This window comes from Corythoichthys intestinalis, chromosome 18, assembly GCF_030265065.1.
Source record: "Corythoichthys intestinalis isolate RoL2023-P3 chromosome 18, ASM3026506v1, whole genome shotgun sequence".
In the NCBI taxonomy this organism is placed as follows: Eukaryota; Metazoa; Chordata; class Actinopteri; order Syngnathiformes; family Syngnathidae; genus Corythoichthys; species Corythoichthys intestinalis.
The window spans coordinates 17,167,965-17,191,453 of record NC_080412.1 but is presented as its reverse complement, the minus strand read 5'-3'; the positions used below and the strand labels follow the sequence as shown (position 1 = coordinate 17,191,453).

The 23,489-nt window shown below is 39.1% G+C and overlaps 1 protein-coding gene across 6 annotated transcripts in view; it reads right to left on the bottom strand.

Annotated features, from left to right (window-relative positions):
• The window catches only part of abr (ABR activator of RhoGEF and GTPase), a 148,770-nt gene that overhangs the window by 117,099 nt on the left and 8,182 nt on the right, over positions 1–23,489 (bottom strand). Inside the window, exon 1 of one of the 6 annotated variants that reach the window (XM_057821265.1) lies at positions 13,489–14,866. The exons of 1 other annotated variant lie outside the window; for it this stretch is intronic. In XM_057821265.1, coding sequence (XP_057677248.1) covers positions 13,489–13,549 — 61 coding nt within the window. In that variant the 5' untranslated portion in view covers positions 13,550–14,866. Of the gene's footprint in view, positions 1–4,736; positions 5,129–8,436; positions 8,876–13,484; positions 14,867–23,489 lie in introns of those variants that run through there. 4 more of the 6 variants (XM_057821268.1, XM_057821269.1, XM_057821266.1 and 1 more) reach the window with 4 other exon arrangements.

The window sequence follows — 23,489 nt, the reverse complement described above, 5'->3', positions numbered from 1 at the left end:
CGATGAGAAATTAGTCCTTTAATCTGCCTGTCATTATAGCACTCTAGCGTCCTGAGCTGGAGGATTATGTCGGCAGGGTCACAATTTCATCTGATTTAGAATTCAGCCCATTGAGGGGGAAGATTCAGAATGACGAAAATGTGACGAAGAGAGCAGCAAAATGTCATTGTTTCAACATTTTTACAGGATATTCTTTTCATCTAAGTATTTTTCCCCAATTGCCAGATAAATGGTATGATCATGACAAATAACAGTCTTGTGCTAAATGGAATATGAAAGATTAAAAATGCATTTATTCAGTACGACAGGCCAAAATTACTGTGTAATGGTCAAAACTGTCAACTTGTTGCACCTCCCGAACGGTATTTTATGCCACCGGCGTTAGTCCGGCTTTTGTCATTTCCCTGCCCTGGCTTCGGAGACAGAGGAAAGAGCGTAAACAAAACATGAGGCGTGACAGCTAGCCGACATGCTAACCCGAATAGAGGGGAGTTTCCAAATCTTATTCTCGCCTTTCGAAAACGAAAAATCACACAAAAGTACCCCGGATCATATGACACAGCGGCGGGGTTGATCGTCTTCACCAATCGGCTAACCCCCCGGCAGTGAGCAAGTTACAGCTCATCGTTCCCCTACTGCAGGCAGGAGTGCTCGCTGCCGGGTAAAAAGCTGGAGAATGACCGCCGGACAAAACGGCCGACATCGGAGGAGCGTGTGGCTGCCCGCGCCCAACCCAAAGATAGTGGTCTATTGCCGGCCACACGAAGAGGGCAGAGAGGGCTTGAAGTCTGGACGATATGGAGAACCACAGACGAGAGCGGCGAGCTGCACGAGCATAAACCGAGCGCTCTCTCGCCGGGCACGCGAAGAGGACTGAGGGGGGGGGGGGTGCGATAAGCCGCCGGTCGTCGGCCAAGTGGCCTTCTTGGTGGACAAGCAGCTTCGTTAGCCACAAAATGCAAGCCAACTCATTATTAAAATGTGTGCCAAGATCCCAATATTTGACATAATACAATACACGTAGTTTACTCACTTCCTCGTAAGTCCAATGGTCCCACAGTTGTCGGACTTGTTTTGGCCAATCTGCGCAGTGAATGGGAACTTTTTGAAACCCAAAAAGGCTCACACGCCTCTTCCTGCTGCAGCAACAAAAACCTACAGCACATTTGGCTGGCGTGATGCGAAAAATAAACCAATTAATCCGCAAAATCAGCTGAATCCGCGGTCCATCTGCATGCTATACAGCAATGCTGTCATGTGAGATGCTGACCTGGCTGATGTCACATTCGCATTCGTCCTCAATCCAGGAAGTCACTCAATTTCATGGCACGGGATTTTAAAAAAATGAACATATAAATCGATTGCTTCCATACACATCCAAGCGGTCCATTTCATTCAGTAACATAAAATACCACGTGAAATATAAAATAAACATGCTTTTTGCTGTCATAGGCACTTCAAATCATTGGCTGCCATCGACGATCCCTGCCAAGCCCCCAGTCAAATTGAATTGGACATCTAGCACTGTCAATGGTAGTGAAACATGAACAATCAATGCCAGCCACCCCAATTCAAATGGATTCAATGTCTATCACTGTCAGTGGCACTGTATGAGTAAGGTGACAGGAGTGCTAAGTCTCAAAATATAATGCGTAACATAAACAAATAATGTTGCTGTCTATAGATCCCTTTACAAATTAGACTAATAAATACACAGCCAGTAGTGTGCACTCACTGTTCATCCCATAAAAATGTAATACAAAAATCCAGTTTACTTCCTCTCTAGGTTTGTTGTTCTTTTGCACCTTGAATAAATGACATTTACACAACAGCTGGATATCTTTATGTGCCATATGTCTGTAGCAATACAGAGATAAGCCAAACCATTCCACGCATGATTTCTTCTTACCCCCTTCTATGTGCTCCCCAAACCCCATGGCAGCAAGTCACTATACATCGTAATTAGCTGGCCCAAATCCCCAAGGCTTATGCTGCTCTGATACAAATCAGTTTTACCTTAGATCAGAACAAATATGTGTAAGGCCAGCAAAGAAGTCCAAATTCACCTTTATTTAAAGAAAAAAAATCTTTCAGGTCCACTATTGTAACACAATTTAATCTTTCTAGTTCTCACTTTGCATTTATGTCCTGCTGTCTGTGAACCGGTTAAATTTAATCGTTCACATAGAATAGTAAGGCTAAGGCCAAAAACGCCCACATTGAGAACAGTCTGTTCTGTTCGGCAGCTTTAGCGTGTGGGCATCAAGACTATAGTGGTTTGTGGTGCCCCCATGTATTAGTTCACGTGCTAATGGAAAAGGTTTCAAACTGCAGTGGAGAACTACAAAGAGTGAAGCTTTGAAATTAAAGCATCTGTCGACAGCCCTGCAGGCAACACCACTGATGATTGCACTGCTTAGCGCACTCTCTTTCGCTCAACTGGAATACTATACAGATGAAAAGAGGTAGGAGTTAAAAACAATCAAGAGGTTTCAGACGTAAGATGATATCCTTACATCGAGTCATATGGTCTAATGTAAAGTCGAGTAAGAGAAATCTGATACCGAACGCTGATGTTAAAACTGAAGAGTAAACTTGGAACGCACTCAGTATAGATCGAGCAAAAGAAAATACTGTACACCATTATACTTCGTTCATGGCAGTAGGTCATTGTTTAGAATAAACTGCCTTGCAATACACCTTAAACTGCACAGTGATTTTTTGGGTGTACAGAACACACAAATTACCTTGCATTAGTGTCTATAATCCTATTTTAAATTGGCAATGTGTCCTACTTTTTTTTTGACTCCAGTGTGTCTCATTTTGTTTTTATTATCGCCACACCGATGGTAATAATCATTGTCCATTGCTTTTTTTTTGTGTATTGTCATTAGTGTTTCATTTTTGAGGAACTATTTCATGTGTGCTTATTTGATCTTTTGTTGCCAGTGTGGCCTGTTTTGTTTGTTGCTGCCTGTGCGCAGCATATTTAAGTCCTTTGGTTTGGCATTTCTTACCCATTTCAATGATGAAATTCCTTCTGAAACCATTCTAGGTCGTTTGGTTGGTTTTATTTGTTTTGACTCCTTTCTATCACTGGTGGGTATCTCAACATCAAACATTAACTCATTGGTTGCCTATGAAGGTGATGAATGAATCAGACTTGCTTTAAAAACTAGAAACTGCAATTTCTGGAGATATTACATTGAGGCTTTGCTGTGGTATATACGTGTCTATTAGGTCACTTCCTGTTGATTTGGGGACATTTTGGGGGCACGTCCTGTTGATTCGGGGACATGTCCTGTTGATATCAGATCGCTTCCTGCTTATTTTAGGCCATTTCGGGGACACGTCCTGTTGATATCAGGTCATTTCAAGTCATTTCAATGGCATCGACTTACTTGGGCATAAGTTGAATGTCAATGGGCTGTAATGGTAAGTTTTGGTCAAAAATCACAACCATACAGGTTTTTTTCTGCTATTGAAAATGAATGGGAAATTTGGACGTACATAGCCGTCAATGGCATGGACGTCCTTGGGTGTCAGTTTAATGTTAATGGGCTGTAATGGTAAGTTTTGGTCAAAAATCACAACCATACAGGTTTTTCTGCTATTGAAAATGAATGGGAAATCTGGATGTGCATGGACTTCCTTGGGCGTCAGTTTAATGTTAATGGGCTGTCATGGTAAATGGTCAAAAATCTCAAGGACCTAAGATTTCCTGCCATTGAAAATGATTGGGAAATTTGGACGTACATGGCTGTCAATGGCATTCCATTCAAAAGGAATGGGACAGTTTTGGGCAAATTTTGGGGAAATCGTACATTTTTGCCAAATTCTGTAAACAACTTTTATGCCCCGTATCGTCCTGGAATTTTTATGAGTGATTTGGTCAAAAATTGTATGACTAAATACATTTTGAAAAAAAAAATCTTTTTCAAAAAACCAGCGTTTACAGGTGAGGGAAAATTTTTGGGGGGGGTCATTCGAAAAATTCCCTGAGTCGCGCAAAAATTCCGTTCATTTTGATATTCGAACGGTGACAGTCAAACGGTTTGGGCTGTGCAGCGCGCCAAAGAAACGCCATTAAAAAAAAAATTACTCAACAAAAATTTTACTATCTGGGGCTTTGCACATCTAATAAACTTTTCTTACATTGACCACCCAGTAACTTTGTTATACTACCACAAAGGAACTAAGGAAACACATCGACGATGCAGCTACTGTTCAAACAGCTTTAATGTTATTTCATAAACTGACAATCAATGTCAAAGGGTTTTGATGTTTACCATGTGTGTCATCTGGTATGACTTTGTTAGTATACGAGATACACAAACCGGAGAGGCCTTGGGTGTATATCGCACCATTGATTTTGAGCATGTTCCATCGACAAGGATTGAGGTTAAGTGGTGAATAACAAATGAAGAGGGGTTTAGAGGAGGCTAGGGAAAACATCCTGACATAATGATGCCATTAATCAGAAAATGCATCCCAGGAAAATCTACTATTTTTGCTTGAATTTCTTGTCGGAGTTATATTAGCGGCCACATTTGACCCCTGCAGACAGACAACCCACTGAGAAAAGGAAGCAGAGATTAACAGAGGCTATCAATCTTTAATGACACGCGGAAAAATTCCGCAAAGTTCTGTTACAGAACGAGATATATGTGTGACTCACAAAGTAGTTATACATTTCTGTCTCACTCTGAGAAAGCCTGCAGTAATAAATGACCTACGGTGTATGCATTTGTTCACCTGAGACCGTCTGGTTGTTGCTCCAGTGCATCCATCAGCCCTTTCAACTCATAATGACCTCATCACTCTCAAGCTGCTTCTTGCTCTCTTTTCACTCGTTCTTTTTCTCATCTTCATTCCGCTCGACTACCCTGAATGCTTAATCAAGGGGCCTGCCTTTCGGGAGCATGTACACATGTACACCGTACCATTGGTCGGTAGGGTGAAGTTCCTATGAGCCCATTGGCTGATGAGAACGTGGCACGGGTGGCAAAAGAAGATGGTTGGCGGTTACGATGATAACCGCTGATGATGGCTGCCGTCGGTAGTAACATGACTGAAAACACACACAAACCCACACTTACAGCGCCCCACTCCCTGAGGGCAGTGTTCACATGGCACGCCCTCTAACATCAAGGACAACAAAGGGTTTTCAGAGCATTTCTGATAGCTAATTTGGTGATAAATTTTTTTTCTAGGTTTTATTTATTCATTTATTTATTGTTTAACGCATTGACGGCGATAGGCATCCAATTCATTTCAATGAATTGAACGTCTACCAGTGACAAACTCATTGAAATTCACTGCAGAAGGATGATTAGACATCACACGATTGGACGATTACCACCGTCATCGGCACTGAAAGAGTTAAGAGTGCTGGGTTTTTTGTTTGTAAATTTGTTTTTATAAAACACTATTTCAGCAGTCGCAATTTTCTTCATTTGGATTCTTCATACATTTGACTGCAGGCCATCAAGCAATGATGTGTATGGCGGGCATCAACCATTCGCAATTAGTCTTAGTGAGAGGCCAAGTCATTTGCTATTAACACAATTTGCCTTTTCATTAGAGTCTAAGTGGAAAAGGTCATTGCCTCAAGTAGGACATTGCAATATAAAAAAAACTAAATAAACCCTTTCATTCAGCTGTTCTATTCTTTCAAAGGAAGAAAAACTATGTCAAGGACAATGTAAAACAAAGAGAACCTTTGAATAATTCTAAAATCAATTCAGTGACTTTTCTACCTTATTTGCTGTATTTTTGAATGGCAGGGTAACAACAACATAACCAGCTGAGCCAAGATAGTCATCTATTATTCATACTGTTGTCACTGAATGAACCCTGACAGCATTAGTTCAGAGGAGCACGATCTTGGCAGGGAGTCCAGAAGATGGAGCAGCCAAATTAGTTGTGACTTTGCTCCACATCTGTCCTTCACTCTTTTCAAACGGACTCTCCTGCTGAGACCGAACCATATTTTAATGCATCTGGTTCAACAGTGGGGACACATTCAATGCATGTACTCTAATCTGGCGAGATCAAGTTAGGTTTATCACTAGTAGACGTCCAATCAATTTGAACGTTCATTTGCTGCAGACCCTCCCACTTTATAAGGATTGGACATCTAGTGCTGTCGATGGCAGCCAATGAGCAAAAATATCCTCCATTACGATCATCATTAGAATTAGCAAAAACTTGAATTTCACCCATGACAACAAATTTATGATGACCTGCGGTACTGCAAAAACAGATACATAAAACCAATGTCACCAATTAGAAGAATATTTGGGGCTAAAACTGTCCAACACACTCAAATGTTTTATATATATATATATATATATATATATATATATATATATATATTAGGACTGTCAAACGATTAAAATTTTTAATCGAGTTAATCACAGCTTAAAAATTAATTAATCGAAATTAATCACAATTCAAACCATCTCTAAAATATGCCATATTTTTCTGTAAATTATTGTTGGAATGGAAAGATAAGACTCAAGGCGGACATAAACATTCAACATACTGTACATAAGTACTGTATTTGTTTATTATAACTAACATTCTTTCTGTTAAAGGGATTTACGGATAGAAAGACTTGTAGTTCTTAAAAGTTAAATGTTAGTACAAGTTATAGTAATTTACTAATTTTATATTAAAACCCCTCTTAATGTTTGCGTTTTAATAAAATTTGTAAAATTTTCAATCAAAATATCAACTAGTAGCTCGCCATTGTTTAACTCGCCGAGCAGTGACGTCACAGCCCTTCTTCCACAGTGTCCTTAACTACGTAAGATAGCGATTGAAATACACAACAAGGTGTCACTGGTGAGTTTTAAATTACTTATGAAATCAAGCCAAGGCAAAGTCTGAGTACGTTTTATGTTTATTTTTGCATAACTATTTTGATTGGGAATGCCAGTTCTCTTTGCACTAAGTGCTTTTCTTTTTGTGAACATTATTTTTTTTTTTGAGAGATAGGAATATTTTTTTTTGTTGTGCTTTCACTAAATGATACTGTAGCGACTTAACTGTTCTGGCCAAATGCATGATGGGAAGTTGGGCAACCATGAGTGTCAGTGCGTCGTTCGCCACAATAGATCTCCATGTCTCTAGAAATTAACTAACTTTGGATGGACTATAAATCTATTTTGATCAACACTTTTTTGAGGTACTATAATTAAAATTAATGTTATTTTCATCATCGAAAATATTCCGTCATCAAACACTTTTTCCCATGACGAAGGCAAGACAATAACAAGCTAAAAACATGTTTTGGGAGACAAACATAATGAGACTCATGCAAGCTTTCGTCTGATGAGACGAGAACGAGACGAAAATGCGAACGTTTCCTTCACATGTTAACGACGTGTCACATTTTATGTGTAGTTAGCCTGCACCGTAGAGTAGGAGTGGGAACCTCAGGGCACCTCACGATACGATACGATTCGCGATACAAGGCTCACGATAACGATTATATCACGATACAGCGATTATCGATATATTGGTCAGAAATTGGATACATGACATTCTACGATACAACTGTTGAAATGAGAAAAAAAAAAAAAAAAGATATTTGAAAATAGAAAAAATACTGTTTAAGCCATTTATTAAACAGTGACACCTTTTCTGTGCAACATTGCTCTAAAATATAAATCTACTGCAAATTGTGCCCCTGCACATATAGAGGAAACCAACCACGACCACTGATATCGCTTGGAGAGATCATGATGAATGGCACCCTTAATTTCTTTAAAGTTTTAAATCTTTAAAAAAAATAAATAAATAAAAAGTGCCGTAGGTGTCAGCAGTTGAGCTTGGAGTGGGGCAATGATAAAATTGGTGGGTCTGTTCTTCGTATATGAACTTTGTTGCTTGGTTTGAGCACTTCCGCTATCTGCTTCAGCATTTAAGATGTCAGACTTGCTCAGTCACAGTCTTCCTCACCTTAAAAACAACAAAATAAAACAAAAAATATTAGCTACTTCATAGCGTTTCCTGAAAAAAATCCTGTTTTTTTTTGTGTTGGAAGTATTGAATTAAAAAAAATATGAATTGAATGTATAGAAATTAAAAATTCAATAATTACCTATTTTTAATATGTAGGCTACATCAATAATTACCTATTTTTAATATGTAGGCTACATTAATTATCATGCACATCACTTTATATATCTTGTAACCTATTCAAACCATTTTTATAGCTTATTGTATCAAAATGACAGTAATAACAGTTTGTGTAGTATACTAGATGGAAATTGGTTCTCAAATAAATCGGTAAATTCATGTGGGCTTGTTCGATATTCATTTTCATCCAGTTTAGGGTTCTGGTTTATTTTATATCATTCAACACCAAATGTCATCAAAATAATACATTTAAATTAAAAAGTCAATTACATTGCAAAACTTTCTTACCTCAAGTGATGAAAGCGCAGCTCACAAACTCCAGTGTCCACTACGTCACCAGCTCCCAGTGAAACTTATTTTTCTTAGACAATTCTTGCATACAGCAAACTCCTTGTTCACCTTACTTCCTTTCTTGTTGGTGTAAAATCTAAAGTGTGTCCCCATGTGTGATTTGTAGCAATATTTTTCTCATTTTTTCCTCCACCGTTCTCACGGAGCTTTTTTTTTTTTCAACCCACTTGGAGCGTCCTCTCTTCTTCTCTAGACAACTTGTGCGCACTTTACCCTCACCGCCACTCCCGAGCGCCCCTAGTGGACCGCCAAGGAATTGCTCAACAAACATTGAGCAGTTTACAGCATCCATACTCCATTGTATGGCCAATATGTTAAATAAAAGTATCGATTCTTGGCGGGAGCATATCGATAACCCATCGGGTTGCAAAATATCGCGATATATCGCTGTATCGAGATATTGTCACACTCTTACCGTAGAGTGTCTGGTTGTGTCACTCCTGATGTGCTGCGCCTACACCCCTTCCCAACTCACCAGTGTGTCGTCTCCAGTCTCCATGAAGTTTTGTTTTCTTGCCTAGCGAGAATATATAATGTTGCTTTAGCGTTTAAAGGTCTGTGCAGAGTGATCAACACACACTAAATGTAACTCGTAGCTTTAGCTTAGCATTCGTGTTAGCAATAGGCTATTGCTAATGGCGAGCGTCCTCTTAAACTCTTGGACAACTTTTTTACATATAGTTTGTAGCGTCCAGGTAGGTATAATTTATTGAAAATAATGTACTGTTTTTCTGCTCAGTGTGTATAATCACCAACAGGTTTCCAACAACTGTATTTCGAATGAACATTGACAGGTATTTATTTTTGGAATTAAATGTTTTAGTTTTACAGAAGAAAACATTTTTGGTAAACATTGATTAAAACTGCAAGAAATTAGTCTTGAGTTTTTGTCAACAAAAACTACACAAACATTTTGAGATGACTAAAATATGACTAAGACTAATAAGTATTATCGTCCAAAAGGCCAAAAACAATACTGATTCAAACGTATATTATCATCAGTAAACAGTTTTTTGATCAATATTTATTGATTATTTATTGGTTAGTTGTGGTACGCAGTCTTTTAAAAAACTGTATTTTGGATGGCATCATTTTTTGTGGATTTTCACTACTCACAGTCTAGCTCCCAATCCCCAAAGTAGCGTGAATTCACTATAAATTGTTGTAGAGGACCTTTGTGTCTTTGTGGGTGTACGTGTTAACAGTTTTATTGTTCCGTTGCCTATACATGAACACTTACATACATAATAAAAATAATTGAAACAATTCAGCAGGGACCAGTATAATGTGGCAGTTAAATGTAATTACACAGTCAGCATTTTTTTTTTCTGCTATAAAGACAATGTTGAAAAGCGAAATACATATTGAAACAGGACTGTTAGTTTGCGTAACAAAACACCCTTTTGGGTGAAATCTGAGTATTTCACCTGGGTCTAACAGCAAAACAGAAAGCACAGTATTAAGCATTTACACGCGATATTAAAAAATGTTCTCTTACTGTTGTGGGATAATTAGAAATGAAGAGGATTATATAAGCAAGGACATCATAGCAGCTCCAATGGGAGCAAGGAAGATGCTTCAAGACAAAGCAGAAAAGCCTGGCATGGTAGAAGCAGTGCAGATTATGCTATTACATAACTCTGCTTTGGGCAGAAAAAAAAATAAAAACACTTTCTCCCTTGAAGTGTATGTGCATGTTTGTGAGGATAACTTGAATTTCTGTTTCTACAGCTACCACTTGGCGTGACCTATTGATCAGAAAAATCAGTTGCTTATTTCGTGAGATGACAGAACTGAAAACTACTAACGCACACGTATGGTGGATTAATAAATTAGCAAGGTTAAGTATGGCACTTAATTACCATAAAACGACATTGATTCTAGTTTGTTCTATGAAGTTAGTAGTGCTGCACTGATAGAATTTTGATAGAATTTGGCTACCGATACCAAGATGGTATTGACTGATGTTTACTGTACGATACATTTTTTGAAAAAATACAAAATGCTATTTTCTTTTAATATGTAAATACCGCTTACTCACTTGAATGTAATTGCCATCATGGCTTGATCAGACAGCGCTTAAGCCCCATTCACACACTCCGAAACACCGGGAATATCGCAGGATTTAACCATGCAGCAGTTGTATGTGAAAACAATGTCCCGAGTCGACTGACACGGAGATTACACGGCCATTTCATGGGTCACGTCTTAGTATAATGTCCGGGACTTTCCCGGGAAGCGGTGTGCGTGAAAGCAGATGTTAAATTCCCGGGTCACAGCAGGATGGCTGATGACGTAAATATCATTCTACCTTCCTCCCTCTTCGCAATAAGACGAAAAGCGGTAAACAAACATCGCAATTATCACCATAGCAAGCTGGAAATAGCTAAATTAAACAGAAAACATAACAAAATTAAATTGCTACGCGATCGTAGAGCCAATGGAAGAAAGTCCATCATCCATCTTTGGAAATGTGTGGTTTATTTTGTTGCCGATGTTAGGGTCAGCTACTGCGGAAACAAGGTTGTACTTCAAAGCACAAAACAACGGAGGGACGTTCAATGGTTTATTAAATACAAAAATACACGCGATCGCTGAAAAGGGGGAATTACACAATGCATCCCTGACAGTAGTACCGAGGAAGAGAGTCCATCGTCCATCTTTGGAAATATATGGTTTATTTTGTTGCCGATGTTAGGGTAAGCTACTGCGGAAACAAGGTTGTACTTCAAATGAGAAAACAATGGAGGGATGAGTTCAAAGGTTTATTAAATACAAAAATACACGCAATCGCTGAAAAGTGGGAATTACACAATGCGTCCGTGACAGTAGAACCGAGGAAGTGAGTCCATCGTCCATCTTTGGAAATGTGGTTTATTTTGTTGCGGATGTTAGGGTACGCTACTGCGGAAGCAAGGTTGTACTTCAAAGCACAAAACAACGGAGGGACGCGTTCAAGGGTTTATTTAATATAAAAATACAAGCAATAGCAGAAAAAGGGAAAAAAACACACACAATGGGTCCATGACAGTAGGTCGCCGGGGATCAATAAAATATAAACCTAAGCGGTAGGCAGAGATCCGATAAGACAACAAATAGTCTTGCTGAGCTTGAATTGGCTGCAGTTACGACGTCAGGAACGCTCGCTCCGGAACAAAACACGATTTGACCAACATTGTGATAGCCAATGTCGACCAAAAATGAAGTAATGTCCGGATTATAAAATCGCGCCAGCAGCCCTCCCCACACAGAGAGCGTCAGTGGGCAACACGGGACGAGTCTGTGAAAGTGTCCCACCCACGTCATTCTCAGGACATCTCCACATGCTTGAAAGCAATGACGTGAGTAAATCCCGCTTCACTTTACACGGGAATTTCCCTGGATATGTGTGTGAAAAGGGCTTATAAAGTCTGTCATTGACTCTGCCACCCTCCCACTTCAAATGTATAGGACGTCTACTAGTGATAAACTCATTGAAATTCAGAGCAGATGGATGATTGGACGAAACACGATTGGACATCCATCATTGGCACGTTACTTCTACTTGTCGATACAGCACTAAAATGGCATCGTCGGTCCAACACTATTAAGGAGGTGACTTGAATAGTATGTTCAGAATTGTAACCAAGTCACAATTGGCTTGTTTGGCTATCCAATCCCATTGATTTGCACTCATCGGCTTTGCCAGAATTTCAAACCTACTGGCTGCGAAAACGATTGAGGCGGGAATTACTTGGCAGACGTGGGAGGTTTGTTGCAAATAGATTTTATGAGGCGAAATACAGTAAATGTGATCCGCTAAGATATATTTACTCTGTTCGGATATTTTTCAGATTCCATTTAGTGGTGTTTGCAGACGCAGGTCACGTGGCAGCCAAATAGCTGCGAACATTAAATACTTTGAGACAGAACTAGGACTGGGTCAAAGTCAGCCAGGAGCAGCAGTGAGGTTGGCGGCATTTATCACAGATAATGGGCTGTTGATAGGAACAACGGTTTGACAGCATCTGACAAATATTTTGTAAAGTTGAGGGATCAGAAAGCTTATAAAATAACTGATATAAAAGTATGGCACCATTGTGAATAAGGCCTATGTGAGAACATACTAGTCCCCCAAGAAATAAAAATACTCAAATAATCACCAATTAGGGAAGCTAGGGCACTGAAACATTCAACTCAAGGTTTATGATTTTTTGGGGAGGGAACTTATTGAAAAATTTGCTTTGGCAAAAGACAGAAAAGTTAAACAAGGACCCCTAGACAATGTTGTGCATGTTAATGTCTAAACAAAAATGATAACTAGCATTGTCAAAAGATAAATAAATCTGCTAAAAATTTGCATATTTTTGCATAAAGGCTGGGAGCAAATGGGTGCTTACGATAGCTTAGATCTCACTCCATCTGTGATGTAGTATGCAGTATACACAACCTCCATTAGCCATCTATCTATTATCTGTACTGCTTTTGCATGCGAGGGTCGCGGGGGTGCTGGAGCCTATCCCAGCTGACCATGCACAGGAGGTGGGGTATGCTTTAAACTGGTTGTCAGACAATCCACTTCCCGATTATGTCATTATTATAATATTCATTTAAACTGGATGTCTAGCGCCATCAAGGGCAGCTAATGACTTAGTAAAGTTATTCAACAGCTCAAGCTCAGTCAAGCAAAGTCTGGAAATTAGTGGTCACTCCAGATCTGAAAACACTAAGTGGTCAAGTGTACTCAAGAGCATGTCAGACAGCAGGAAGCGCAATAAGGACTGGATTAAAAATTCAACATTAGACAGCCTGTGCATGTGCCTGTGCCTTGCTTTTGGTAGCAAAATGCCAGCAGGAATGAGATGTCACCACTCGCTGGGAATGAGGTCAATGGGGCTGTTATGGACAACTACAGTAATTCACACTAATTGGAAATAGCTGAAGCTAAAAAAACACACACCCAGATTCACAGGAAGTGATGTATTGATGTGAAAAGAGACGGGTACCTACTGCTATACAGGGTGTCAATCCAGGAGAGTCGAGGCAGGCCACGGGCGCTGAGGGGCTCCATCCTCCTTTTCTCTACCTTCCTTCGCTCTCCCTCCACCCAAATCCGTTAAACTGATAGCCTCCTTGTTCGTCCGCCCAGTTTTAAGTTGCGGAGGTGCGCCGTGCCTCTCTTCTTGATCTTATCCTTGCGATAAAGCTTTCATCTCGGAGCAAAGAGCTCAAAGAGGAATTTGGATGAAATGTCAAGAGACACCCTGGGGTCCAACAGGCAGATGAGGGAGCGATCTACTGGAGTGAACGAGTGAGCGCGCATGTATGTGTAGCCCGGAGACAGTGAACGAAAACAACAGGCTGGAAACGACCAAAGCCGACCGTTGCTAGGGGAAGAGAGAAGCACTCCCTCTCTTCTCTTTGGCTTGCTCGCTCACACCCCCATCCCTCCCTCTCTATGTTCAACCAGAGGTGGTGTTCTTACGTTTAAGTGCTTTCTGTCATCTGTACAAACAAAAAGGCTTAGTTTCGCTCCCTGTTTTTCCCCAATGCATGATTTATTTTGAGGGGTTTTTTTTGTGTGTTTTTTTCCCACTGTTAAATTTTGGACATTCAATTCACTTTCAAATAATTCTTTTCCCTTCTGTTGAACATTGTTTTACACAGACATTCGCTGCCAACCCTACCACTTCAATTGGATTGGATATCTATTGTTGTCAATAGTAACCAATGAGTTAATGTTTTATTCATCTTACTAAATAATTGCCTAGTTGATATATTACAACAAAGTGTCTATCATCATTAACGCCATAAATAGACCTGCTCCTAGAATGGACATTTTGGCCAACAGATAGCACCCATTTGCGTTGACTTGTCCCGATCTCCACTCAATAGTAAGCCAATTATATACAAGAGAGTTGAAAATAGCAACACACAGATCTCAGAAAGCACAATTAGTTCAAATATCGTTTAATATTAACTAAATTTTGCTAGCTTAATTTGCAGCCGTCTCAAAAGTCAAAACCACTGGCAATAAGTATTAGTAGATAATTAGATATTAATGCATACTAAAGTACTAGACATCCAGTTTTGTTCTGTTCTCTGTGATAGAGTATAACTTCCTAGAAGTTATAAATATACATCACACAAACATTGTGTTAAAATAACATATGTTCTAAAACAATTCTTTTGACAGCATTCAAAGAGAAAACAAATGAAAATTTGAACTGCTTTGTGGGCTAAGCTATATGTCCGTAAATCACAGTTTATTTACGTTGGCAAAAGTAGTTCAGACTAATTATTGAAGGGCTCAGTAAATGTTTTTTTTTTTTTGGCATCCCAACTGCTAATAAGCATGCAATACTCTGATAACTAATTTATCAGAGCTATATTTTGAAAAGCACCAGTGGCAACAAAGCCCGAAATGAAAGCCTCACTTGAAACCCCTGCCAGGTCACACAAACAGCAGTCCTCCCCCGTCAACCTCCTCTAAAAACTTCAATTAGGACACAAAGGCTGACAAGAGGACCCCCTCCCTGAGCATCCCCACCTCAAGCAGCAGCGGGCCTCGAGCATCACTCTTTGTCTAGTGAGCCAGCTGGGTAAAACGCACAGACTGGTGAAGTAATGCATCTCTGCCAAGGCATTTGGAATACATATTTATGTATAATAATGGAGAAAGAAAACATTAGCATATTTCAGGAAAAATACACACGCACACAGCTTCATAAAAAGTGAAAGCCACACAGACGGGGAAGCAAACAGCGGAGTGGCGCTTCATCAAAAATACATTTGCCAAATGTACACATGCTTTATCTTAAATCTGGCTGGAAAAATACACTCAAACCTTTATGATGCACACAATTACACAAGTACAGTACAACTATTTGCAGATGAACACATAAACTGGCTCTTTTTAGCACAATGATAAGATGGACTGATGGTTTATTCCATAGACAGTAAAAGGTCAACATTTAGCACCACTTCCCCACTTTCACTGAGCTTGTATACAACTGTCATCAGATTCTCATTGGCAATGCTGACTTGACCGCAAACAGCTGAATAACCTAAAAGCAAGTACAAATTAAATAAATAATAGAGAATACATCCAACAAACAACAATGTGATAGTTTAATTAAAGAACAAAAGGTTTGCAAGAGGTTAAAACCAGGGGCGTAGGTTTGGTCTAAACAATGGTAGGGACTATACAAGAGCATCTATGAAATTCTGATGTGTGATTTCATTTCACAGATTTTTTTTTTTTTTCCATGTCATTTCATGTTCATGTCAGTGTCCCCCTTAAGTGGACCCATTCTTGGATAGCGCCCTGTTTTTTTTTTTTTTTTTTTTTTTTTTTAAATGAAGGGACTTGCACTCTAAAGCCACCACGTTGCATCACAAAAATGCACATATGGCAATCAATGATCCAAATAAGGGACAGCTAGCTTGACTTCATTGGTCCTTGTGGAGGCTCGCCTGACCGCAGTAGTTTTGCAGATTAGCAAGTTCACACAGTTTAATGTTATGCTAACTCTTATGCAGGTTGGACTTTCAGTAGCAAAATTAGTGGTGTTTCCCCCACCTGCACAACATTGACGTCTTTTTACATTACTTACTTCTGCTGAACTTCTAATATCCCTCCTCTTCGCAGGGGGCAGAGGAGGCAGCATGTTGTCGACATGAATCTGTCGGGGCTGTGTGGGTGTGCATGTTGTGTGTGGCGGGGTGTCAAATCATCAGCCAATCAAACATGCATTTGAGGGGAAAAAAATGGACCGGCTCATTCATCAAGTGAAAATGAGTAAATGTAAGTCTGAAAATAATGAAAATAATTCACTTAATAATGGTAGGGTCTATTCTATCCTTACAACACATGGGAAGGCAATCTGCAATTCTTATATAACTAATTATATAATGCAAATAAGGTTTCTTAAAAGTTGGTGTGGACAATTTGAGCATCATGAAAAGTTGGTAGTGTTATGTCCCAACCATCCCTATGCAAACCTACACCCTTGGTTAAAACAGGTGCAGCTCTTGTGTACAGTTTCCTTTACTGACTTTTTTAATTAACTTTTAAAATGACTAAACTTAACCTTGGGAAATGTGACTATTGACAAGCTCTTTCAGATAATTAAGTCTCACTGGTGAGTTATAGCGATACTAAAGCTTTAATTTTCACCATGTTAGAGCCTGGCTTCTATGCAAAAGGGAGTAGAATGAATCAGGTGCCCTGCTTGTGTGCTTTATTATTTACACAATATTCACAAAATAGAATGTTTAAAACACAAATTGATGCTGGTTTGTAACAGAACATTTTAAAAATGACTGTCATGTCTGCTACAAAGAGAGTGTGTGTAATTTGTGTGCGTGTGTAATTAGGCCACACAGCAGCTAAGCAGCCAATCAAACCACCATCGCCATCCTCCCACCTACATATTCCCTGCACCCCCCTGCACCGACCCCAAAGCCCATTCACCCATCCAATGTTTCCCCAATATTTTCACTCGTTCCCCTCGGGGCTATGGGGTGTCTGTTAATAGCACTAATTTTCCAGTCACCACCCCACATTTGCTGCAGTCTCTGCCACCTGCTCCTTTCTGCATAGATCAGAATGAAAGCTGTACTTCTGTAGTAGAAATTCAAAATTCCTGCTCAGCACAAGATTTCCATCCCCCACTCAACTCTTGAAATGTTTTCCATTGTAACCGACTTGTTAATTTATGTGAAGGACGGTGGAGGTACACTCGTACAATTCTTCTATATTTGATTTGGCTTTTGAAAGCCAAATGAAGAAAAGGAGAAAAACTAGAATAAGAGAAAATTATGGAACACTTGATCACACTGGGATACAAACCATTACAATCATAAGTACTGAATATTGTATGAAAAATTCTATTTAAGAGGGTTGTGGAATTTTGCTATGGCATGTACAGTATCTTTAAAAACCTGTCAGGTCACATGTTAATCGTAGTACCACCGTATTTGTACTTGGCCGCAAATGGCAAGAGTATCTGCAATGAGTAGAAGTGGAGGTTACTGAATGGATCTTTTTATGAAGTGCAAAAGATGAAAATCTAGCAGTAGGCTAAATTTAGATGAGTGAAAATCATTGTATAATTTTTGACGGTAAGTTTATTCTGGCATATTATTGTGCATGGCAACGTAATATTATTATTGTGGTATGAAAAGTATCCAAACCTTTTGGAATTTCTCACATTTCTGCATAAAATCACCATCAAATGTGATGTGATCTGTGTCAAAATTACACAGATGTAATAACAGCTTCTGCTTTAACTAAAACCACCCAAACATTTATATGTTTTCATATTTTAATGAGGATAGCATGCAAAAATGACTGAAGAGAAGAAAAATAAGTAAGTGAACCCTCTGCTTAAGGAGACATAAAGAGCAATTGAAACCAATTTTACCAAACAATTTAAGTCAGTTTTGCTACCTCAGGGCCTGGACAACTTACAATCATGAATGGAAGAATGAATTCAAAGGTTTATCAGGATGTTTTGCAGGAAACCCTGAGGCCATCTGTCTGACAGTTGAAGCTAAAAATAGGATGGGTGCTGCAACAAGACAATGATCCAAAACACAGAAGTAAATCAACTTCATAATGGTTTCAGAAGAACAAAATACACGTTCTAAGGGGCCAAGTCAAAGTCCAGACTTGAACTCCATTGAGATGCTGTGGCATGACCTAAAGACAGCGATTCATGCCAGGCATCCCATGAATCTGACTGAACTACAGCAACTTTGTGGTAGTAACTTTGACAAGATTTGTCCTGATCGATGTGCCAGATTGATCTGCCAAAGGGGGCAAAAAATAGTAAATGTGATGGTTCACTTACTTATTTTTCCCACCTTCTATCATTGTTTGCATACTATCCTCTTTAAATATAAAAACCTAATAATGTTTGGGTTGTTTTAGTTCAAGCAGACACCGTTTTTTCATCTGTGTAATTTTGAGAAAGAGATCACAGGAAAATGCTTTATCAATATAGTATTTGCGAGGGCTTTGTGAGGAAGTGTAAACACTCCTTAGAGATGACTGACTACTAGTAGATAGACTTCACCCATATCTCTTTGTTTTAGTAGTGGGAAAATGGGGGCAGGAGAGAAAAGCAATGACGATACATTATTAAAAAGCTCTGAGTGCATTAGTGATGAATGCTTGTTAAATGAGAGTTCCAGCAATCATCAAGGGTGCTTTTGTGTGAGTGTGTGTGTTTTTTGTTACCTGTTTTTTTAATTATGTGAAAACCTTATAAAAATGGCCCTTGGGATGATTTTGAACAGCACAAATTAGTCATTTATCTTCCTACTTTGTTGTTCATTTGACAATTACAGTAGCGTACCTCTATTCCTGCACCTGTGCCTACTTTGAGTGCATATGTGCATCAAGCATGTTATGACAGACAAGATTCTCTCACCCTCTTCATCCTGACCAACCCCCCCAAGTCCCTCACCACCCAATTATGCTGAACAACCCTGGCTGCACGCACAGAGGCATGTGCGTGTGAATGAAAGGAGGTGCACGGGTTGGGATGACTGGTGGGGTGGGGCAGTTCTATGAAGGGAATTATTTGCCTAATTATTTTTGATCTTTCGGGGTCAACTTTGAAATCACCCATGTCACGCTGTGATTGGTAGGCAGTAGAAACACACGTGCTGTGTACAATAACTCACATGATTTAAATACAGAACCTGTATATCCTGTTTCCTTTTTACGACACTGTAACGGTTAACAAAGAAGCACTGGAAGACTGGCAACTATGACCATGAATTGTGACAGTGACACATTGGGTGTATGGAGTCTGTTTTTCCTTTACCCATTAGCATGAAAAGCCACCATCAGGAGGCAAACTTGCCCACTTATTGTGCAGGAATGGACATTGACAACCTAGTATACCACTGCACTCTAGTGTCTAGGTTCTGCCAATACACATTCACTTTCGAGGATTTTGTCAGAGCTAAAAATTTGTGCTACCAAAATAAAAGCTACATATGCAGTGTATCACAAAAGTGAGTACACCCCTCGCATTTCTGCAGATATTTAAGTATATCTTTTTATGGGACAACACTGACAAAATGACACTTTGACACGATGAAAAGCTGTCTGTGTGCAGCTTATTTAATAGAGTTAATTTATTTTCCCTTCAAAATTCCTCAAAAATATAGCCTTTAATATCTTAACCCCTGGCAAAAAAGTGAGTACACCCCTATGAAAAAAATGTACATCCCTAAATGTCCAAATTGAGTACTGCTTGTAATTTTCCCTCCAAAATGTCACGTGACTCGTTACAGGAGTGCTGTCAGCATTGCTGCAGAGATTGAAGACTTGGCAGGTCAGCCTGTTTAGCTAGGTTCAAACTACAGGTCTTGATGCACAAATCCGATTTTTTGTCATATCTGTTTTTTTGGCGTGCCCGTTCAGACTGCTTTTGTCCACTGAGACCATTCAAGTATTACACATGCGCACTAATTCGCAGTCCAACACGTGCTGAGCAAGACGACCCGCAGGCGCGGAGGCATCAAAACAAATGACCACACTTGCTGGCTGTCATCCATCATTCTAGGGAGATCATATTTTGCTTTTCAAAAAGAGTACACAAATAACATAAATAATCCCCGTTTAGGCTTATATTAAAATTTTATATGGATCGATAGCATGCACGCACTGTCCGTGCATGTCACACACACATACGGGCAGTTTGCCCTGACTCTCGGCAGCGTAAGCAATCTTGAAATATTGCTCATATAGAGTAGAGAGAAAACCAATCATTCTCAGGCTTATCCTCAACCCATTTTAATTTTTTTATGACTGTTGTCAAGCCCGGCCCTTCCCCAAAAGCCGTGTTCAATGCAAGCTAGGCACTAATAACGCATAGCTGCACCGCTACCGTAGCGTCTCTCTTGCTGTTTGATGACGTAATTGCTGCATGAATTCCGATTTGAGAGACTTGAGATTTTAGACCGCTGCGACATTATGGAAAAATGTGGCCCAGATCAGATTTGAAATGGTCCAGTTCTATGCGACTTGTCACATTCAGACCGTTAAGTTAATGCCTCACTGGAGTCGGAAAAACACGAAAAAATCGGATTCATGCATTAAGACCTGTAGTATGAACGTAGCCTTGGTGCTCAGACCATACGCCGCACTTTACATCAAATTGGTGTGCATGGCCGTAACCCCAGGAGGAAGCCTCTTCTGAAGACGGTACACAAGAAAGCCCGCCCGTCTCATTAAACCATACATGGTTCCAGTAGTCCATGTGCTTTGTTGACATGTCTTCAGCAAACTGTTTGCGGGCTTTCTTGTGTAGAGTCCTCAAAAGAGGCTTCCTCCTGGAGTGACCGCCATGCACACCAATTTGATGTAGAGGGCGGTGTATGGTCTGAGCACTAACAGGTTGACCACCTCTTCAATCTCTGAAGCAATGCTGACAGCACTCGATTCACGTTACATTTTGGAGGGAAAATGACAAGCAGTACTCAATTTGGACATTTAGGGATGTACGTTTTTTCATAGGGGTGTACTCACTTTTGTTGCCAGGGGTTTAGATATTGACCGCTATATTTTGAGTTATTTTGAAGGGAAAATAAATTAACTCTATAATACAAGCTGTACACAGACTATTTATTGTGTCAAAATGTTATTTTGTCAGTGTTGTCCGATGAAAATATATACTTAATCCTTTAATGCTGCAATATGAAGCAATTGTCAGAGAATCACAAAATTTGAAAAATAAGGTCTTAATGAAACCTTTTTTCCAAATTTGTAAAAAGAAAAGTCAAAATGAATATGTGTAATAAGCACTCTAATATCTATAACCCTTGCTAAATCCTGTTTCTTTTTCTCATGGAACCTGCAGATGCATGTGTTGACTTGCATCCATCTTTTCTTTTTTTTTTTTCAAAAAGAGATGTCAAAATTCTGAATTAGTCTCAAAATCATGAAATTTTAGATGTATCAGATATGATACATTTGGCAAAAAAGGGTTAAATATCCGCAGAAATGTGACGGGAGTACTCACTTTTGTGATACACTGGATATGCCGAGTTTGAGGTTTTAATTCACAGCTAAATATATGACCTGACCAAATACTGTCCGACCACAAATACAGAAGATGACTTTTTTGGGACACCAACTAAGGATCTTTTCCCAAAATAACTACACCAATTAACAAAATGCATAGGCAAGTGAATTTTTTTAATTAGGAGGGAACACAGTTGAAATACAATGTTATCATGACATTAATAATTCTGAGTTACTAGTGTTTGTAAAGGGGAACCTACTGACATTTAATACCCACAGTGGGGGCTTCTGCGACCTGACACTCAACATGGCTTTTATTCCAGCAGCATAGACATTGTTAGGTAGATAACCATACTGCAACCACATTCTTTTCACTTATCTGGTTGTACTACTGAGGCATCAAACATCTTGTGGTGTGCTATGCAACCAAAACAAGTCACGTTAAGAAAAGGGTTTGCTTTAGAATTTACCGTTTCTAACATTCAGGAAAGTTAAAAAAAAAAAAAAAAATCATGATCTCAAACTAACATGGGACAGCCTGGAAGCAGGACAAACACATGAACATAAATAAATAAAGGATATGCAAGAGTTGAACTTTCCTTTCAGTCGATATCTGCTATGATACAATCACAATCTTTGGGTGGTGACAGAAAAAATATCTCCATCACATGACAGTCACTCACTGAAAGGAAGTATAGTATCCACATTTTATTTTTTAACCACCTTTGATGTAATAGACATCCAATCCATTTGAACCCTACCAGTTCAGTTGGACGTCTCTCCGTGATGGACTCATTTCAAATTTAAAATCATCGTCAATAACACTGAAAGAGTTAATAGCTAGCATACAAATAGTTGTGTCTGTGATCAAATTAAGTCAAAATTAATTTTTGTAGCATCTTTTACACATAAAAATGATTTTTTAAAAAAGCATATAATGAAATAAAACATACTTTTCCTTTTTAGGGAAATGAGCAAACTGTTGTGCAGATCCACCCTATGGTTCTAATAATAACATAGTAACACCCCTATAAATGTTTCTTCGCCCATGGCATGACTCACTGGCTGGTCTGAGCTCCAAGGCCACTTTAAATATCATTGTCAATGTCATTGAGGTGTTGATTCAGGCAGCACATAAAAAAAAAAATTTTTTTTTAAACATTTTCTGCACTGGTCCGGCCAGGGGTTACCATCGTTACAAAGTCATTCCAGAAATCCACATACAGAAATTGTTGAACCTAAATGCAGATATCTGATAAGAATGAGTTGCAGTGTGTATAACACATAAGCTCCATTTCCTGCCAAAGTGTAACTGTATTTTTGATGGCCTTGAGATCCATATTGGAGAAGAAGAATATGTTTATACAATATACAGTACACTACCGTTCAAAAGTTGGGGGTCGCTTAGACCCCCAACTTTTGAACCCTAGTGTACATAATGAAAAATCCCATATGAGACTCTACGACACACACACACACATATATATATATATATATATATTAGGGCTGTCAAACGATTAAAATTTTTAATCGAGTTAATCACAGCTTAAAAATTAATTAACCATAATTAATCGCAATTCAAACCATAACTAAAATATGCCATATTTTTCTGTAAAATTATTGTTGGAATGGAAAGATAAGACAAGACGGACATAAACAATCAACATACTGTACATAAGCACTGTATTTGTTTATTATAACAATAAATCCACAAGATGGCATTAACATTATTAACATTCTTTCTGTTAAAGGGATCCACGGATAGAAAAACTTGTAGTTCTTAAAAGATAAATTTGAGTACGTTATAGTAATTTTTCTTTAAGAAAAAGAATGTCTCCTGCCCCAAAGCATGATGGGAAGTTGGGCAACCATGACTGTCAGTGGTGGCTGCAAATGGTATTCAGTATATTCTGCGTTGTGTTCGATTAGGCGTGTAAAGAAAAAGAATGTCTCCTGCTCTGCCCAA